Here is a 15,930-nt window from a genome sequence, read left to right as displayed (position 1 = left end):
TGCAAAAGAAAAAACGACGCGGATTTTATTGTTTAATTTCATCACAACTACGTAATTAGCAAATGGAGTCATTTAAATTTGAAGTAATAATATGCTAAAAGGGACGATTAGATTGACCAACAAAGGTGCAAGAGGTAAACGACAAGTACCATAGGCTACATGTCGACTAAGGCTACATGTCGACCCTTTGAGTTTATATAACTGAAAAAATAACTTACACAATCCCTAGCTGAGTGTTGCTCCATGGTTCTGGTTCCGCCGTGACGCAGTTTGTCACTTCAGTTTTTACTATCGAAGGTGTCACTGGAAAGAATAATAAGAGCGTTCGCAGTGGCATATTTCGGGAAAATATTTTTGTAAACGGAAGCGACATTTTGAGCCCTTGGATTTTAAAGGGCTGATTGTGGCAGAAGTCCTAAACGCCGTTCTTTTAAATAGCCTCAATATTCGTGTTCAAGCGGAATACCACGTCTTTTGCGTACCCTATACCTGTTCCAAGTTTGGTTACCTCTACGCAATGCGCAGTGAATTCTTGGTGGTTAAAAAACACCGAGTGTGCGACCAAGTGAAACCACCTAACTCCTGTTTGCAGTCACGTGGCGTAGATTTACTGTGTTTTTACGCTGCGCAGCTAACTAACTTATGAGTTAAGGGGATATTGAACCAAACTTTTGGAGCTGCTCTTTTACATGTGAACAAGAGCTTGACTGCTAAAATTGATAAATGCGACAAACATTTTAGCGAAATAGGCGGATAACACGTTTTTTTTTTCGCGATTTATTGCCGTATCATTGCACCTGGCGGCTGCGTGTGGAAGCTACGACTAGACGTCATTACACCCGCGCGCCAACCACTGATCTCCACTAGGTGGCTGGATGCCGCATTCCCGCGTTCCGAGACGAGCGCGAGTGAAGCCACCGGAAGTTGGACGGCTTGTCCCGGAAGTCGGGTGTCTGCTGTGTATTTCAATGCAAAAAGTCGCCTATTTCGCCCTTTCGTTCCCAGTTTTTTGCGTTGGTCTCGTATAATGTTTGGTGTTATATGAAAGGAACAAGCAAGCTGAACGCGAGAAATGAGAGCATTGTGTGCAGAACCCAGTAATTTCAGAGAAACTGAAGAAAACAGGCATGCAGGACTCACCCTGCCGCGGCAAAGGAGTACGTGCATTAAACACTATGTTCTTGTTTGGTTCTTGTCTTCCGAGCGTGAAGGAGAAGTAGTGGAATGACGATGAGGCTAGGTCACCTTAAAACAGAATTTTCATGCAGAAAAGAAAAGGCACAGCGCGAGAGGAACTATTGACAAGAAAGACGAATGCTGCAGTGCGTGTGAGAAGCGCTGTTAGAAGTCAACTGCACCAAGCACCACGAATTAAATCCCATTCAGGCTTAACTTGCTCCAATACGAAACAGCAAATGACACGCTCCGTCGAAAAAGCAGTACCATACCTTTTGGAGGCGCTAGTGCGAACCAACCGAATACCGTCGACACCTCACAAGATGTAGTCTAGCCCTCGCTCCGGTTCGGTCTAAACATAAATCGGTAAAATGATCGCTGCAAAGTAAGCTGCCTGGTGAATGTTTCAACCTAGTCTTTCTTATATTTATCCCCCATTGATAGCATAACTTGGGCTTGATCGTGGGAACAAGCATCACAGTAAAGAGCAGAGTTGGCGAAGCTAGGCAAACGAGACGACACGGAGCCGAGTAGACGAGGCTCCATACTTGCTGCGTGTAGCGACGTCCTGCAGTCGTCTGCTAGTGTCGTCCCATTGCGATGCAATGGACCCTTATTTTTGAAACGTCTTTCCCGAAGACTTCGCGGGTCTCCTCGCTCAGTTGACGGCGCAACAGGTAGGCATTGTCATGTAAAAAGACGAGAACGACGAAAAGACGAAATGCTAAGTAGGAAAACAAAACTGGAGATGAAAAACCATGCTGAGGTCCGATTTCATGCTCTGCCAAAGGCTGACTTCCGGGACAAGGCCGCTTACTTCCGGTGGCTTCACTTTCGAGTGCCTGATGCGGCATCCAGCTCCCCTAGTAGAGATCAGTGGTCCCAACCGTTCCCGCAGGAGCACGATTGCCATCGCTACTCGCGGTTGTCGTCTGCTCACGGCGCACACAGATATGTCAATTTGTTAATCGATGCTGTCTACACACCATAACCGTATGCACGCTTACGTACGCTAAATGCAGCTATTTTCACGGACTTTACGCCATTTCTAACATTCTTACTTTTAAAACAGAGGCACGACGATATTTAGACTTGTGGCGCCATCTGGTGGTTAGGAGGGGAACCATTGTTGTCAACAAACCGACGCCCCTCTTAGCCTAAAGGGGGCACAATCGTCACTCTAAACAAAAAATAAAGCAAATATATTACTCGTACGCTTTCTTATGTGAGACAGGAGACGAAGCGAAAGACCGGTGGCCTATTTATAGCCATAAAACGAACGCGTTGAAGAAGGCAGTAACAACGACGAAACCAGTCCGAAGCGAGGCTTCATGCATCGAAGGGCGCCGCCATATTTGTCGCCACGGGAGGGTGCCATGACGTCACGCCCCTCACCTCGCGCCGATGGGAGGGCTTGGCGCGCGCTCATGAAACATCAAAAATAAAACCATCCGCTGAAAAATACGCGCAATGACGACAAGATTTCGGTGTAATCACATTCCGAGAACCTATTTTCAGCGTTTTTGTTCAATTTTGAGATTTTGCTTCAGTATCCCTTTAAGGAAAATTAGCTAACTATAGAAAGTTTGGTCTTGGGAACGAAATATCGTGTGGGATGTGCTCGATCATCCTCAGAAATAGCAGACAACAGTGTTAGCAGCAAGTATCCTTTACAGCCTTATTTTTCGCGAGCCTAAAATGAATCATAAGAAGAGATTTTATCACGTGACAGCATTAATATTTCCGCACTCCCAGAAGATCATAGTAAAATAAGCTAGATAATCATATCTGAGACACGCTATCTCTGATGCCACATTGTGTTTCCGGTAGCTGCTAGATATCCGCAAGCAGCTGGTAGTACATAATCTTAAACATGTTACAGCTCCCCTATATGAGAGAAGGTACTGTGGCGAGCCGCTGTACCAAAGACATTTTCCCTTTATTTTAAGTATTTTTCTTGCGCCTAACAAATGCTCCCTTAGACCTCACCTTTATGTTAAGCACGAACACCAGGAAATATGTGAAATACCAATGCTTAGGCATTAAATATATGGCTTGCATACTTCGCGATTTTGATCATGACCGTCTAAAGCTAACATCTTTTCAGATCTCTGGATGGGTTGTGACCCCTCCTCAAATTTACTTAGCACTCAAGTAACTAATGTTGCCAGCAGTGTGATTTACGTGACTTTCGAATTAGACCCATTCTGGCAAATTTCGGTCACTTTTTGATTAGCCCGTTCACGTGTGCAATTCTGGCGCAAGCAGCTTCATCTGCAGCTTATGTTTAGATTCAGATAGACGCTGTGCACAAGAGACACGTGCGCATAACTTTAATGCACGAGATCAACGGGTATGTATTCAGCCTCAGTCTCTACCACCCAGGACATGCCATCAAGCGCAGCAGCTATGCATCTTGGCATGCGCTTTAATTCTCCCAGTCACATGCAACTTCAGCCGCATTTAAGTCACGCGTAGTGCACACATACAGCGTGCTCAGTTGAAAGGGGACAACTAGCTCGCGATGAATAGTCCCAAACTTCCGGCTTCGTTTAGACGGAATGAGTACTGTGCAAAGATAGCTGATCTAAGAAAACAACTACGTGACACAAATAGCGCGCCACTACCGTTTTTACGGTGGCCATGAATTTTGATGGTGCGAGGGAAGCTTGGACAAAAAGCGACACAGCGTAAAGTGGTTTTCGTGTAGACAAGGTGCAGTCAGAGGCTCATTTTCCAAGCATTCCACCCCACACTTACCCGGCGCTAGCGGTGTACATTATTCGGAATCTGCTCCTTTATAGCGAATAGACCAAACTGTGATCACTGGGTCAAGGTTAGGTGCCCAGTGATCACAGTCGTATGATCACGTGGTCGTACTACAATAGCTTGGGCCGTACCACAGCGCAACTAAGTTCGGTTTGACCCTGTGAGGCATGGAAGGTCATTGTCTTATCCACATCGAAATCGGAAGGTTTACCCCGAGTAGTACAGCTTTCGCTCTAAAAAAAACGGTGGGTTTTTTATGTATACTGCACAGAATTGTTGTTGCCATATGCTAGGGCTCCAATGATGCACAGAACATACCTGAAGCAACGATGTTTTGTAGGTCTTGCTGACTACAGTCATCTAAAAAGCAGATTCCCAACCGAAGCATTCGAACTTCCGTGAACGAGAAGTGCGCTTTGTAGTCTTGGATCTAGAGAGCAACAAAACAAAAAAACTGACAAAATCAGGCAAGCGTGGAATGTCGGTCCATAGTTCATGAAAAAAAAAAATGGTAGCGCAGAGGAGGAAAGACAGCGTAACGGAGGCGAAAGGAACGAGCGGCAAATTTGTACACCTGATCATGCCGTATGTTATCTTATGTTCGAACAGGATCAATATCTGAGAAACGCGAGCACTTTATCACGTCGAAATATGGACGGAGTCCCAACACATGTGCGTCTTGATCTATTCCTCTTTTCAAATTCAAGCACTGATCTTGATGTTCTTCTTTTTCTTCTTCCTATTACAGCACATTTATCAAGGAAAGGCTTACGATACCGGAACTCACATGAAATGATGTTATTAATAACCGATCCTCCTTGCCTGTTCCTAACGTTGCGCGCTTGCGCCATTAATTCGATCATTTTAACATCTTCTAGTCTGGCCGACATACTAGTTTAGGCATGACGACACCTCATCGCAAGCGACATACAGTTTCTACCATTTTAAAGGCCATCCAGGTGCTATTTTATTATAAGTTTTTCCTACTTTCACAACGGAGCAAGTTCCTTCTGCGCCGGCAAGCACGATGGTTGCATGCGACCGCTCCAGAATTTTTGTGAGATTGTGGGAAACCTTGTGGATGTATCTTAATGTACAATTCAAAGGTTCGGTTCACCGGGTAACTCATACGGATTATTTTAATTTTAACGAGAGAGTGTTAGTACTCCTTTGTACTAACCGTTTGAAGCCTCGTAGCCGGAGAGACCATAGCAACCGGGTGCTCTATCAACCCAGGTTGGCCACCTAGATGACGTGACCTTGTGACGTAGTCACAACCTGCCCACCAGATTGTGAGCAAACTGGCCACCGTGGCAGGGGCAGTTAACGATTGGTCACGAGAGGCTGCTCGGGAAGAACAGCTTTGGTCTCACAAACCCAACCGGTGGCTAAACCTACCATCGCAGGTCAGTGGAGCATCGCTTAATCGCGGCACCACGGCGCCAAGCGTGGTATGAGGGGTCCCTGCGATCTATGAAAGTAAAGCCGAGAATAGCCAATTCCGCTTATATGTGCATAAACCCACTAACCCATCTGGTCATACCCTTAAGGCGGAGCTAAAGTGTCTACTCCAATTTTTTCGATTTCTTCTTCATCATCATCTTCTCGGCTAGAGAGACCAGAATACCAGCTGGGTACTCAGCAATAAACAGCCTCATCATCTGCTGATCAGAATTAGAGCTCATCAAGTGTAAATACGATTTCTGGAGAGCTTAGCAAAACCACATGCCAGCAATAGCTCTTTTCTATAGCTTCAAATTGGCGGAGTGTTAAGGGGCAGCACAGCTTGTTACTTCGCAGCTGGTAGGCCAGCAAGTATGATTAGCATAAAAGATGAAGCTTAAGCTCTAAGGTTAACGTCTTTAGGTCGATTAGCGTAAAAGTTCATTTCACGTGATATTAAGGTCTTTCGGCTTGAGCAAGGAAGTAAAGGATAAGAAAGACAAAAAGAAAATACCATATAAAACGCGCACGACAGTACGATCCGCTCCTCAAGCGGTGGAGATGTCGAATATTGATATGCCACTTCGACACGGGTGATTACAAACACCGGCATAACAAAAAAAAAACCTACTTCTAAAAATTACGGTTCACTTTTGCTGGAACAGCACTTATTTTGAGTCTTTATGTTTATTCTACCAATCCAATCGCCGCTAGTGGACGCGCAGCTTGCGACCGCCGTAGTGAAGTGTTTTTTCTATGGCTCAAATTTGCAGACAGTGGTAATGCAACGACTCCGTCGGAAAACTTCATAACCATATCGCTGACAGAGTCCTATTTCCAGCTATGGCCGCCTCCAGTAGTAACCGAGAGCCGTTGCTTAACGGTGATTGGAACAGAAGGCGGCACAGCGCTGCCCTCATTTTGTAGTCTGTTACTTAAAAGGCTCATAAGTGCAAGGAATCTAAGCCCCTTCATTCACACGGCTAGGAACAGGGGAACTTAAACTTCGATCAAAGTAATGACCACGCAGGTTTCGTAAGACTACTCGACCATGTACCATATTCAAACTATCAATCAGGTAATGAAGAAATGCGTAAAATAAAAGAACCACTATATATACCGTTCACAAATTACGAGAAAGCATTTCACTCATCAGTCATACAGACGTTACGGCGTGAGGGTATAGAAGTGCCATATGAAAAAATACTACAAGATACCTACGGATGCACAGCCACCAAGGTGCTCCATAAAGAGAGCAATGAAATTCCGATAAGGAGGGCGTCAGGCCGGGATACAGATCTGTACAAAGCAGTTCACCGCCTCTTTACAGGGGGTATTCAGAGACGTGGATTTATAGCAGTTCAGGATCAAAGTTACCGGAAAGTGTCTTAATGGAGAATACCTAAGTAATCTGCAATTCACTGATGACTTTGCCTTGCTAAGTCACCCAGGGGCTGAATCGTAAAGCATGATGAATTTTTTTGATAGGCAAACAGAACAGTGGGTTTAAAAAATTAAAATCCTGAAAACTAAATAATGTTCAACAGTTTCGGAAAGTAATTGCGGTTTATGATTGGTACCAGGGCGTTAGACGTGGTAAGGAAATCCGTCTACTTAGGGCAGGTGGTGGCCGCTGATCCGGATCATGAGAGGGAAATTACAATATGAATAAGAATAGGGTGGAGCGCAAATGGCCAGTTTTCTCAGATCATGACAGGCAGTTTGACAATATCACTGAAGAGAAAAGTCTACAACAGCTGCATCTTACCGGTACTCACTTATGGGGCAGAAACGTGGAAACTAACAAAGAGGGATAAGCTTACGTTAAAGACAACGGATGGAGGTATGGAAAAAAAATGATAGGTGCCTAATAGGCTTGCCTATCTAAGAGACAGGAAGGAAGCAAAGTGGACCAGGGAAGAAATGTGGGTTAATGACATCCTAGTCGAAATCAAGACGAAGAAGTGGGCTTGGGCAGGGCATGTAATGCGAAGGCAAGATAACCGCTGCTCCTTAAGGGTAACGTTCTGAATTCTAATGGAGTGCAAGCAACGGCCGATGGCGGCAGAAAGTTAGACGGGCGGATGAGGTAAAGAAGTTTGCTAGGTTAAGGTGGCCGCGGCTGGCACAGGATATAAATAATTGAAGACATATGGGAGTGGCCTATGTTCTCAGTGGGCGCATTGTGACTGTCAGCGGCGATGGGGATACTGATGTGTTCAGCGTCTGAGCCAGCCCCTACAAAAGTCAGTTTGTTCACTGCAACCACTTCTGCTTTTGTCACTGCTTTCCGCAGCATGGGTGTTTGGCTAGAATTCCCAGCTCATGGTGTCCAACGTGCTCAGCACATATGTGGGCTTCCGTAGCTGCGAAACGTTTGTTTCTTGCCGTTAACAGATAAATAAAGAGTTAAGAAAAAGCGGTGCGAAGTTTTTGAGGCCATGGCGCATCTTCTTTATCAAGGCCCCAATTCTATACGGCGAGGGATTAAAATTTGTCTCTAATCCGCACTTCTCTCGAGTCCCTGGGCTACTACAGCTTTTCCGTGACAGAACCCACATCTCACCGCCCTCCAGGTGAGGTCTTTCTGCTCGACTCTGGCCTGATATGACGATACGAACAAGTCGCACAGTTGCCAAGCGCCCTCAAAATGCAGCCTGGACTGGTTTCCTTATAATCTCACTGAATGCTTCGTTTAACAGTTCTGCCAACGTTTATAGCTCTAAGCTGGCCGCATTAATCCAAGTCTGTCGTTACGCATCATCTGCTGGCAACATGCAGTCTCACCGTCGGATGCATGATGTCCATGGAGGACTCGATCATCTTCTCAATGGCTGTAGCGTTCTTAATGGAGACTACGAGGCTACAGTACTGGCCACGTGACACCTCGTTTCCGTAGCTATCCTTAACGATGGTCTCGATGCACTCGTCGAAGGCACCCACATCCGCACGTGTTCCTTGAAGCAGCCCCGTCGGGGTCTTTCCCGTCGCATCCAGCACTGCAAGCGCAGCAAAAACGAAGCCGTTAGAGACACAAGACATGACACTTCATAGTCAAGGGTGCAGGCTTTTCGACCAGTGTGCCTTCGCTTCCATTCACAGGATGCACACACTGGATTCTTATCTGTCATTTTACGCTTTTCGTTATTTTCTCGGTATTTCTATCTTTTCTGCCGCTAAAACTGCAGTGTCTCTATAACCGGAAGTGTCATTTCTAGGAGTGCCTTTCTGGTTGACTTCACCTGTGTGAGATTTGGTACCGCATACCCCTTCCACCCTAACAACTTGGCCGCCGTGGTGGCTCAGTGGGTATGGTGCTCGGCTGCTGACCCAAAAGACGCGGGTTCGATCCTGGCCGCGGTGGCTAGAATTTCTTTGGAGGAGAAATTCTAGAGGCCCGTGTACTGTGCGATGCCAGTGCACGTTAAGAACCCCAGGTGTTCGAAATTTCCGGAGCCCTCCACTACGGCGTCTCTCATAGCCTTAGTCGCTTTGGGACGTTAAACCTCATAAACCAAACCAAACCTAACAACTTGGTTTAGTTGGTTTATGAGGTTTAACGTCCCAAGGAAACTCAGGCTATCAGAGACGCCGCAGTGGACGGCTCGGGATAATTTCGACCACCTGGGGTTATTTAACGTGCACTGATGTCCGACAGTGCACGGGCCTCTAGAATTCCACTTCCATTGAATTGCGACTGCCACAGCCAGGATTGATGTGGTGTTTTTCGGGGCAGCAGCCGAACACCATAACCATAAATGTTTCTTTACTCTAAATTATTTTACTGCTGTTGCTCCGTTTCTCCATGTGGCTATTTCAAGCGCTTGTTTTTACCTTCCTACACTGAATTTTCATGCATGTTTGAGTGACCTGTACTGTTCTCTATGCGGGTATTCCTGATATTGTCAATATTTAGCGCATACCGATCTGAAACTAATATTGCGATTCCTGGAGTATCACCTATGGGAAAATATTTGAGATAATCGATATTTTAATTCCCGCTCGCAGAACTTCATGCATGGCAAGCTTTTTTGCAAAACAGTAATTTTCCATTATGTTTACGAAAACAAGGTCAAAGCACCCGCTGCCAGATTTGGAAGAGACGTACTGAATTGTTAATGAATGCACAGAAAAATAACCAGGAATTTTCACACAACACAAAATGGCAAGTCATAAAGGTGATTTAAAAATTTTTCTTCGTTTACTGTATCCGACTTCGTATTCTCGGGCATTTCTATCAAGCTTACCTATTCGGACATCATCATAATTGCTTAAACTTCTTTGGGCTTGAATAATATTTCTCCTAGCAAATCTCCCAATTTTTTGCATTTCTGGAATAAAGTCGCTATTACTGAATGAATTGTGAACACTTAACCCACCTTGTAAATGTCTGGGCATTAAAAGTAAAAGTTTCCGCTGCCTTTTATATTATCTAGCCTCCCGAAATCTACGAATCAGTGATGGTTCGGCAGTAGGAAATGTATTGCAGCTTCGTTCTACCTATGTGGGTCGTTCTTTGCCTTTAAGAAAGGCGAGAGCTTCAGTGGTTCTTTTTTGTGTTCCTTAAGCGAGTATGATTTGTTAGCTATGCGACTACTCCCTTGCGTTGGAATGTAATCATTTTTGCAGCTCTACAACGTCAAGAGGCCTACAACGCAAGGTAATTATGTTCAACTATAACAAGTATTGCCGCCAAGAGTCACTATCCGAACTTCTTACCCAGGCTGGTCTTAGCACTATTATTAGTCGCGCCAAGCATACACGCCTCAAATATATTTATCTTCTCTTGTCTGGAACCCTTAAAATCAACAGTGAGAGTTACATCTTCCGCTCAACTCACCGCAACACTAGACCACAACACACTAAGCATTTAATCGAATACCGGGCACACAGCAACACATTTAACTATTCATTTCCCCCCCCAAGCAGTCCGTGAATGGAATGCCTTACCTGATGACGTGGTCAAGTGCCCGTTCCTGGAAAGCTTTCTTTCCCAGCTATCAACTGTACCCTGACTGCAGGATGCTCTTGATTTGTTACTTTTGCCCTCCTGCAATTTTTTTTGTGGCTTATGATCTCTAACTGTAGTTTTGTGTCCTTTGTTACACTGTGCCAACTAGAACTGTATAACAATAATCTAAGAGTATTTTTCTTACTGTCGTTTTCTCCCCTTGTATAACATGCCCCAATCCTGCTACAGCCTCGGCAGGAGGCTAGCAGTATGTACTAAATAAATAAATAAATAAATAAATAAATAAATAAATAAATAAATGAGCAACCCATTTGCGGCCCCAGGGTGTACAGGTTTGCTGGGTTTCAGATATCGCAAGGAAGCAAGCTTATCCGGCCAATACTTCCACACTAGCGGTAGCGAGCTAGAGACATTAGTACAAGCAGATCTGCTTGCCGCTCACGTACCCCGGAGCACTAAACCTCGCATAATACGCAGTCCAAAATTAGCACATTGGCTTCTCTCTCGGCGCTCGCGTCTCGCCACGCGCTGAAGAATAATATTTGCTCATTCTGGTGATGGTTAAAAATTTGGAGGAATGATCCTTGTGCCAAGTCCTTATATTTTATTTTCCTTTGAATATTTCATCTTCCCACTTTGCTTTTCAGAGGAATGTTGAAAAGGATATCAAAGAATCTTTGCACGTAGTGAAACGTTTACAGCGTATTGAGCGGGCTAAATTTTTCCCACTACTTTAAACAGACCGCCTTCAAAAGATTCACCAGTAAGAACAGGTCTTAGTGTAAGGAGAAAATTATCTCTATTATCGAATCTTGTATACTCCAAGTTTATATTTGTGGTGGCGTAGGAGAGTCGTGGTTTATAACTGCTTCTCGAAATAATTCAAGAAAAAAGTTTACTCGTGGAAGCTAAGAGGAGCTGGTAAATTGGAAAAGAACTTTGTGTTAACCAAATAATTTGCTTATGAGTACAAACAAATTCTGACGATAACCTAACTGACATCCTTCGTAATAAACCTAAAATAGTTAAGAATTAGTTAACTTCCATTCTGAACAGCTTAGATAATTTTTCTTTCATGTTCTTTACGCAATGACTGTGCATTGGAGAGTCTGTTCACTCAGGAACGCGTCGCAAGTCTTTCCGTATTGCAGACCTTACACTTCTCTCAAATAGCACTTGTTGCGTCCGTCAGAGAAATTTGTAAAATCTTTGTCAACCTGTAGCTCTCAATGCTCGTGGGTCTGACAATATAGGCGCTAGAATTCTTTTAAGTACTAAAGAAATGTCCAGCTCTAGCCTGCAAATAACTCTCAAGCAGTGCATTTCAAGCAGCTCAATACCGTCTGAGTACAAAAACAGCAGGATTGTACCCGCATTTAAGGCATGCAACCGCAATGGTCCATTCAACTAATTTTCGTGATCGTTTATAGCATGCAAACTTCTAAACATGTGCTGTACTCCTATATAGCAGTATTAATTCTACTTTTCGCCACTCACCTACATTGCTTTCGTATTGGCTATTACAGCGAATAATACATTTTGAATTCAGGACTTACCTCCACCTGAGCCTAAACTCTCTTCCGTTAAACGGACCTTATCTCCCTCTATTTCTCAAACAGTTTTGATTGCGTTCCTGATCAGCACTTTTTCACCAAGCTCTCTTGCCTTTCCCCGGACCCGCAGTTATGGTCACGGATTCACTGCTTTTAACTGCTCGTTCCTAGTACACCGTCATCCACAGTATCCTTTCGGTTGCTGCTAAGGTTACCTCAAGAGTCCCGTTTCTTTTTCTGATCTGTAATGAATTTCCTGCTGCCATTTCGTAGTACATTCGTTTTTTTCGCATACGATTGCATCGTTTGTAGCATATACTCCAAATAAAGATCAGCACGACATAAAAATTGAAAATTGTTGGGCATTTAAAAATTGTTCACTATTTAGAATAGGTTCAGCTCGGCACAGACTTCATTTAAAATTGGCGCTCTACTTGGCTCATGAAGATATTGCATCAAAACGCAAATTCGTGCACGTGTCGTCTAAACGGTATGCCACGCACTATCCGTACTCGTTAAACGCACTTGCACTATCTCATGTCGATCACATAAATACCTTGGCATCGAAACCAAGAATTTTCAGAACTGGTGAGAACGCCTCACGTAACTTTCCGCAAACGTATGTAAATCAGTTGGCTTCATTAGGCCACCACTCTCTTTTTTATAACACGGGTTTGGAAAAATCTCATATCAAAGTTTCGCCTACACTAAACTCATCAGAGGTACTTAAAGGAAAATGATGCTGATGATTATAAGACCTCATATCCCTGTTTAACGTATGATGATGTATACAACAATTGCACAGGAAGAACCTTTTTACACGTACACGCAACAAAAAAAAATATTTACTTCATCATGACGCTTTCGGGCTGTAAGGAACCCATTCGGATGGTTTGCAAAATGTAGACACCATAATGAATAAAACATCGAATGGAAAACTCAGTGACCACCATAGTTCTGGCTGGGATCCAGCAGCCTGCATAATACTCGTGGGTACCCTTCTTATGCCAGCTCCGCGTCTGATCGGCTGCGTGTGATTATGCGTCTGGTGAAACAAAAAAAAAACCAGAGTGAAAGTAGAAAAATAGTATTATCTTAGCCAGGTGCGCCAATACCCCACCGAAGGTTCAAATGTGAGACTCCGCATCGAAACAGAGCTTAAAACATGATTGTTTTCCTCGCCAAGTACAGTTATTTTTCCTTCATACAAACACGCAACACGTCATGTTTTCATGTGACACAGTACAACTTAATAACCCGCTGACTGGCCAGATTAGACCTAGAGCTAAACCTGCGACAGTAATATTTCAATTTAGCCCTTCGTGAAGATGGTCATCTGCACGTGGCAGCGGTGGTGGCTCGGCTTGAGCCAGTTTGCAGGCCCGTGCAATTTCATCACCATCATCATAATCATCATCATAATCATCATTTACTGACCCTGCAAGACCCCTGGGTGATGGGGCGTTACATAAGGGGGGAGGGGGGTTACATCACAATAATATACCAGGTCACAATCAGTGCCATATACATATACTGGCAGGATATAAAAAAAATGTGCATGAACCTTTTCATTCTTCTCTCAGTCGCAACAACAACCTTTACATAAACTCGTCCACCTTTTCCTTAAGCCCACGCTGGCATCCGCGAATAGGACAACACTGAAAATAAGAATGAATCCTTCACTCACGCCTTAGCGCCCATGGCTCCAGATTCTGGATTGCGCGCATGGTACGAAGCAGGGCGATGCTGCACTCGGGGCGGATCTCGGCGCTCAGTAGCTTGTTCCGTATCGACGCTGGTATGCTGGCCACGCCACACGCTATTACGTCCCGCAGGGATTGAGCGAAGTCCACGGTGTCACCTTCCTGCGCTGGAGCTGCTTCCGCTGCTGTTGAGACGGGTCCGGCCGAATCCTCGCCTTTGAAGCTGGCCGCTGTTGCATTCTCTGCCGTGGGCCGTTGAGCGGAGACGACTGGGACAATCAGGTACAAGACCACAAGCACGGACATTGAGGCTAAAGGGAAGCGGAGGCAATGTATTATCGTCTGGAGAAATGAACACATTGTGGTCAGAGGCTTGGAACGAGTAAAAAAAAAAGAAGAAACAAAAACCAGCTCAGAAAAAAAAAACTCTTGTCTACTTCCTCATGAATAGCGTGACGTTACTCTTAGATCAAGCAAGGTGTTCTTAGGCGGTATGCAGGTGTTCGCTGGTGCTGCACTTTTGAGACGTGCTCTCGCGCTGACTACGCAGGAACAATCGAAGGGAAAATGAACGAAACAGCCGTAGAACGCTGCACTCTGCGAGTCACTAGAACCTGCCGTAACGGCTAGGAGCTGTCTTGCCGCCGGCGGAGAGCCAAGTGACACGAGGTGGTCGAATTAAGCACGTGCAACATGAAAAAAACTTTAGCGATTTGATCTAACCAGTCCTCGCCCTTTTATGTTCTCCTTCCGCCTGAAACGCTGAAGTCCTCTTTCCATACAGCGCCTTGAACTTCGGTTCATTTTCCGCGTCTCGCATCCTCTGTGCGGAGGAAGTCAGTCCACGTTTTCTACTTTATCACTTCCACCAGGGCTTATCTCCGCTTATGAAAAAAGCAGTGAATATGCAGGTGCTATTCCATGAACCTAATGAGAGTTAGAATATGTAGCATAGGATTTATCATGTGTTATTGCTGAAGTACTTGGACTGAAACACTATTAACAGGCAACTTTTTCATCTTCTGTACCAGATAAATGGTAGCGTTTTGGCTGACTCATCTGGGCTACTACTACGAAAGGCATGTTATTGTAATGAATACAGAAGAATTAGAATCGATTAAGTGGGAAGTGGACTCAGAAGACACGAGTCAGTAAGTGATATTAGCCAATATGCTTCAATGAGCAGTTTGTGTTGCACAAGGACAGGACCTAAAAGGGGCTCTTTGCAGTTATTACAGAACTTTTGTAAAAAAAAATTCGCATGAAACATTATATATCTCCTGAGAAGGCTCTTTTGCTCTAAAGCCTCCGGCAGCACAGGATGTCACTCATTCTCTTCTTAAGCTGGCTCTCGTTTTTCCTGATTACGGCATCAGCAACCACGCTGCTTTGGAGTGACTGGTGGTCAGATATGTAGGATTGATCATCGTATCTCTTACATATAACCAATGACGAGCACAAGCGCGAAACCACCACTTTCCATCTGTTTGTTCTCATTTGGTAATGCTGTAGAAGAGCGTGGTTCTGCACAGGCCCTTGAAAACGAGAGACATTTTCATTTTGCACAAACGTCCACCTTCTCCTTCTTGTTTCATTTTAACATAAATTACCGCAAAAAGTGTGCGAGTTCAGTGCGCTCACCCTCCTTAATGGCTTCATCACCACTTTTAAGCTGACGTGTATAGTCACCTGATGTATGATGGTCCGCACTCTGCCGAAGAGGCGAGGCTAAGCCTATGTGCACTCAGTGCTGACGCGACTGCACTCTTGTGCAGCAGCACCAATGATACAGGTACCACCCGACAGCCTAACCCGAATGCTCGAGCGTGTGGCTGGGACTGACGCCACCGCCGCTGGTTATGAGAGCACGATGCCTGGCATGTTTGCGGCGGCTGACGGCCGCAGTAGGCCTCGTCCTTTTGACTGCTGCTTCTGTGACCTTTTAGTGCGGAGAATCCTAGCTCGTGACTGTGCCATTTTGCGAAAATCGAACGCCGTGTGAGATTTAGAAGCTTCGCTTTATTTCTTTTTAATTTTTTGGTATACAATGCACTTTAGATTAACTATGTACAAAGTACTGACTGCTGGGTTCGTAAATTTATTAACTACACCAACCCAGGTTACTTTCACTGCTTAATCTTGCCTAAATGTACTTGTTACATATCAATACGAAATCATTTCTTGCCTCATCGATGCCGTGACGACGATGTGTGCACACGAGATAATGACAATAAGAAAGATGTTAAGTAGCGATAACCAGGTAATCCGTATTGGAATTTTATTGCTGACTTTATCGCAGACTACTATAGCTACG

The 15,930-nt window shown here is 44.6% G+C and overlaps 1 protein-coding gene across 1 annotated transcript in view; it reads right to left on the bottom strand.

Moving 5' to 3' along the window:
- Positions 1 to 14,356, bottom strand: part of LOC149336883 (nose resistant to fluoxetine protein 6-like) — a 49,043-nt gene extending 34,687 nt beyond the window's left edge. Inside the window, exons 1-4 of the mRNA XM_089553181.1 lie at positions 13,601 to 14,356; positions 8,176 to 8,387; positions 4,264 to 4,375; positions 219 to 303 (exon numbers count right to left, since the gene is read on the bottom strand). Of these exons, the coding sequence (XP_089409307.1) occupies positions 219 to 303; positions 4,264 to 4,375; positions 8,176 to 8,387; positions 13,601 to 13,976 (785 nt within the window). The 5' untranslated portion in view covers positions 13,977 to 14,356. The remainder of the gene's footprint in view (positions 1 to 218; positions 304 to 4,263; positions 4,376 to 8,175; positions 8,388 to 13,600) is intronic.
- Positions 14,357 to 15,930: the final 1,574 nt, after the last annotated feature.

This window comes from Amblyomma mixtum, chromosome 7 (genome assembly GCF_055824585.1).
Source record: "Amblyomma mixtum isolate Tamu chromosome 7, ASM5582458v1, whole genome shotgun sequence".
NCBI lineage: Eukaryota > Metazoa > Arthropoda > Arachnida > Ixodida > Ixodidae > Amblyomma > Amblyomma mixtum.
The sequence above is the reverse complement of the archived record's forward strand: the minus strand, read 5'-3'. Positions and strand labels throughout refer to the sequence as shown.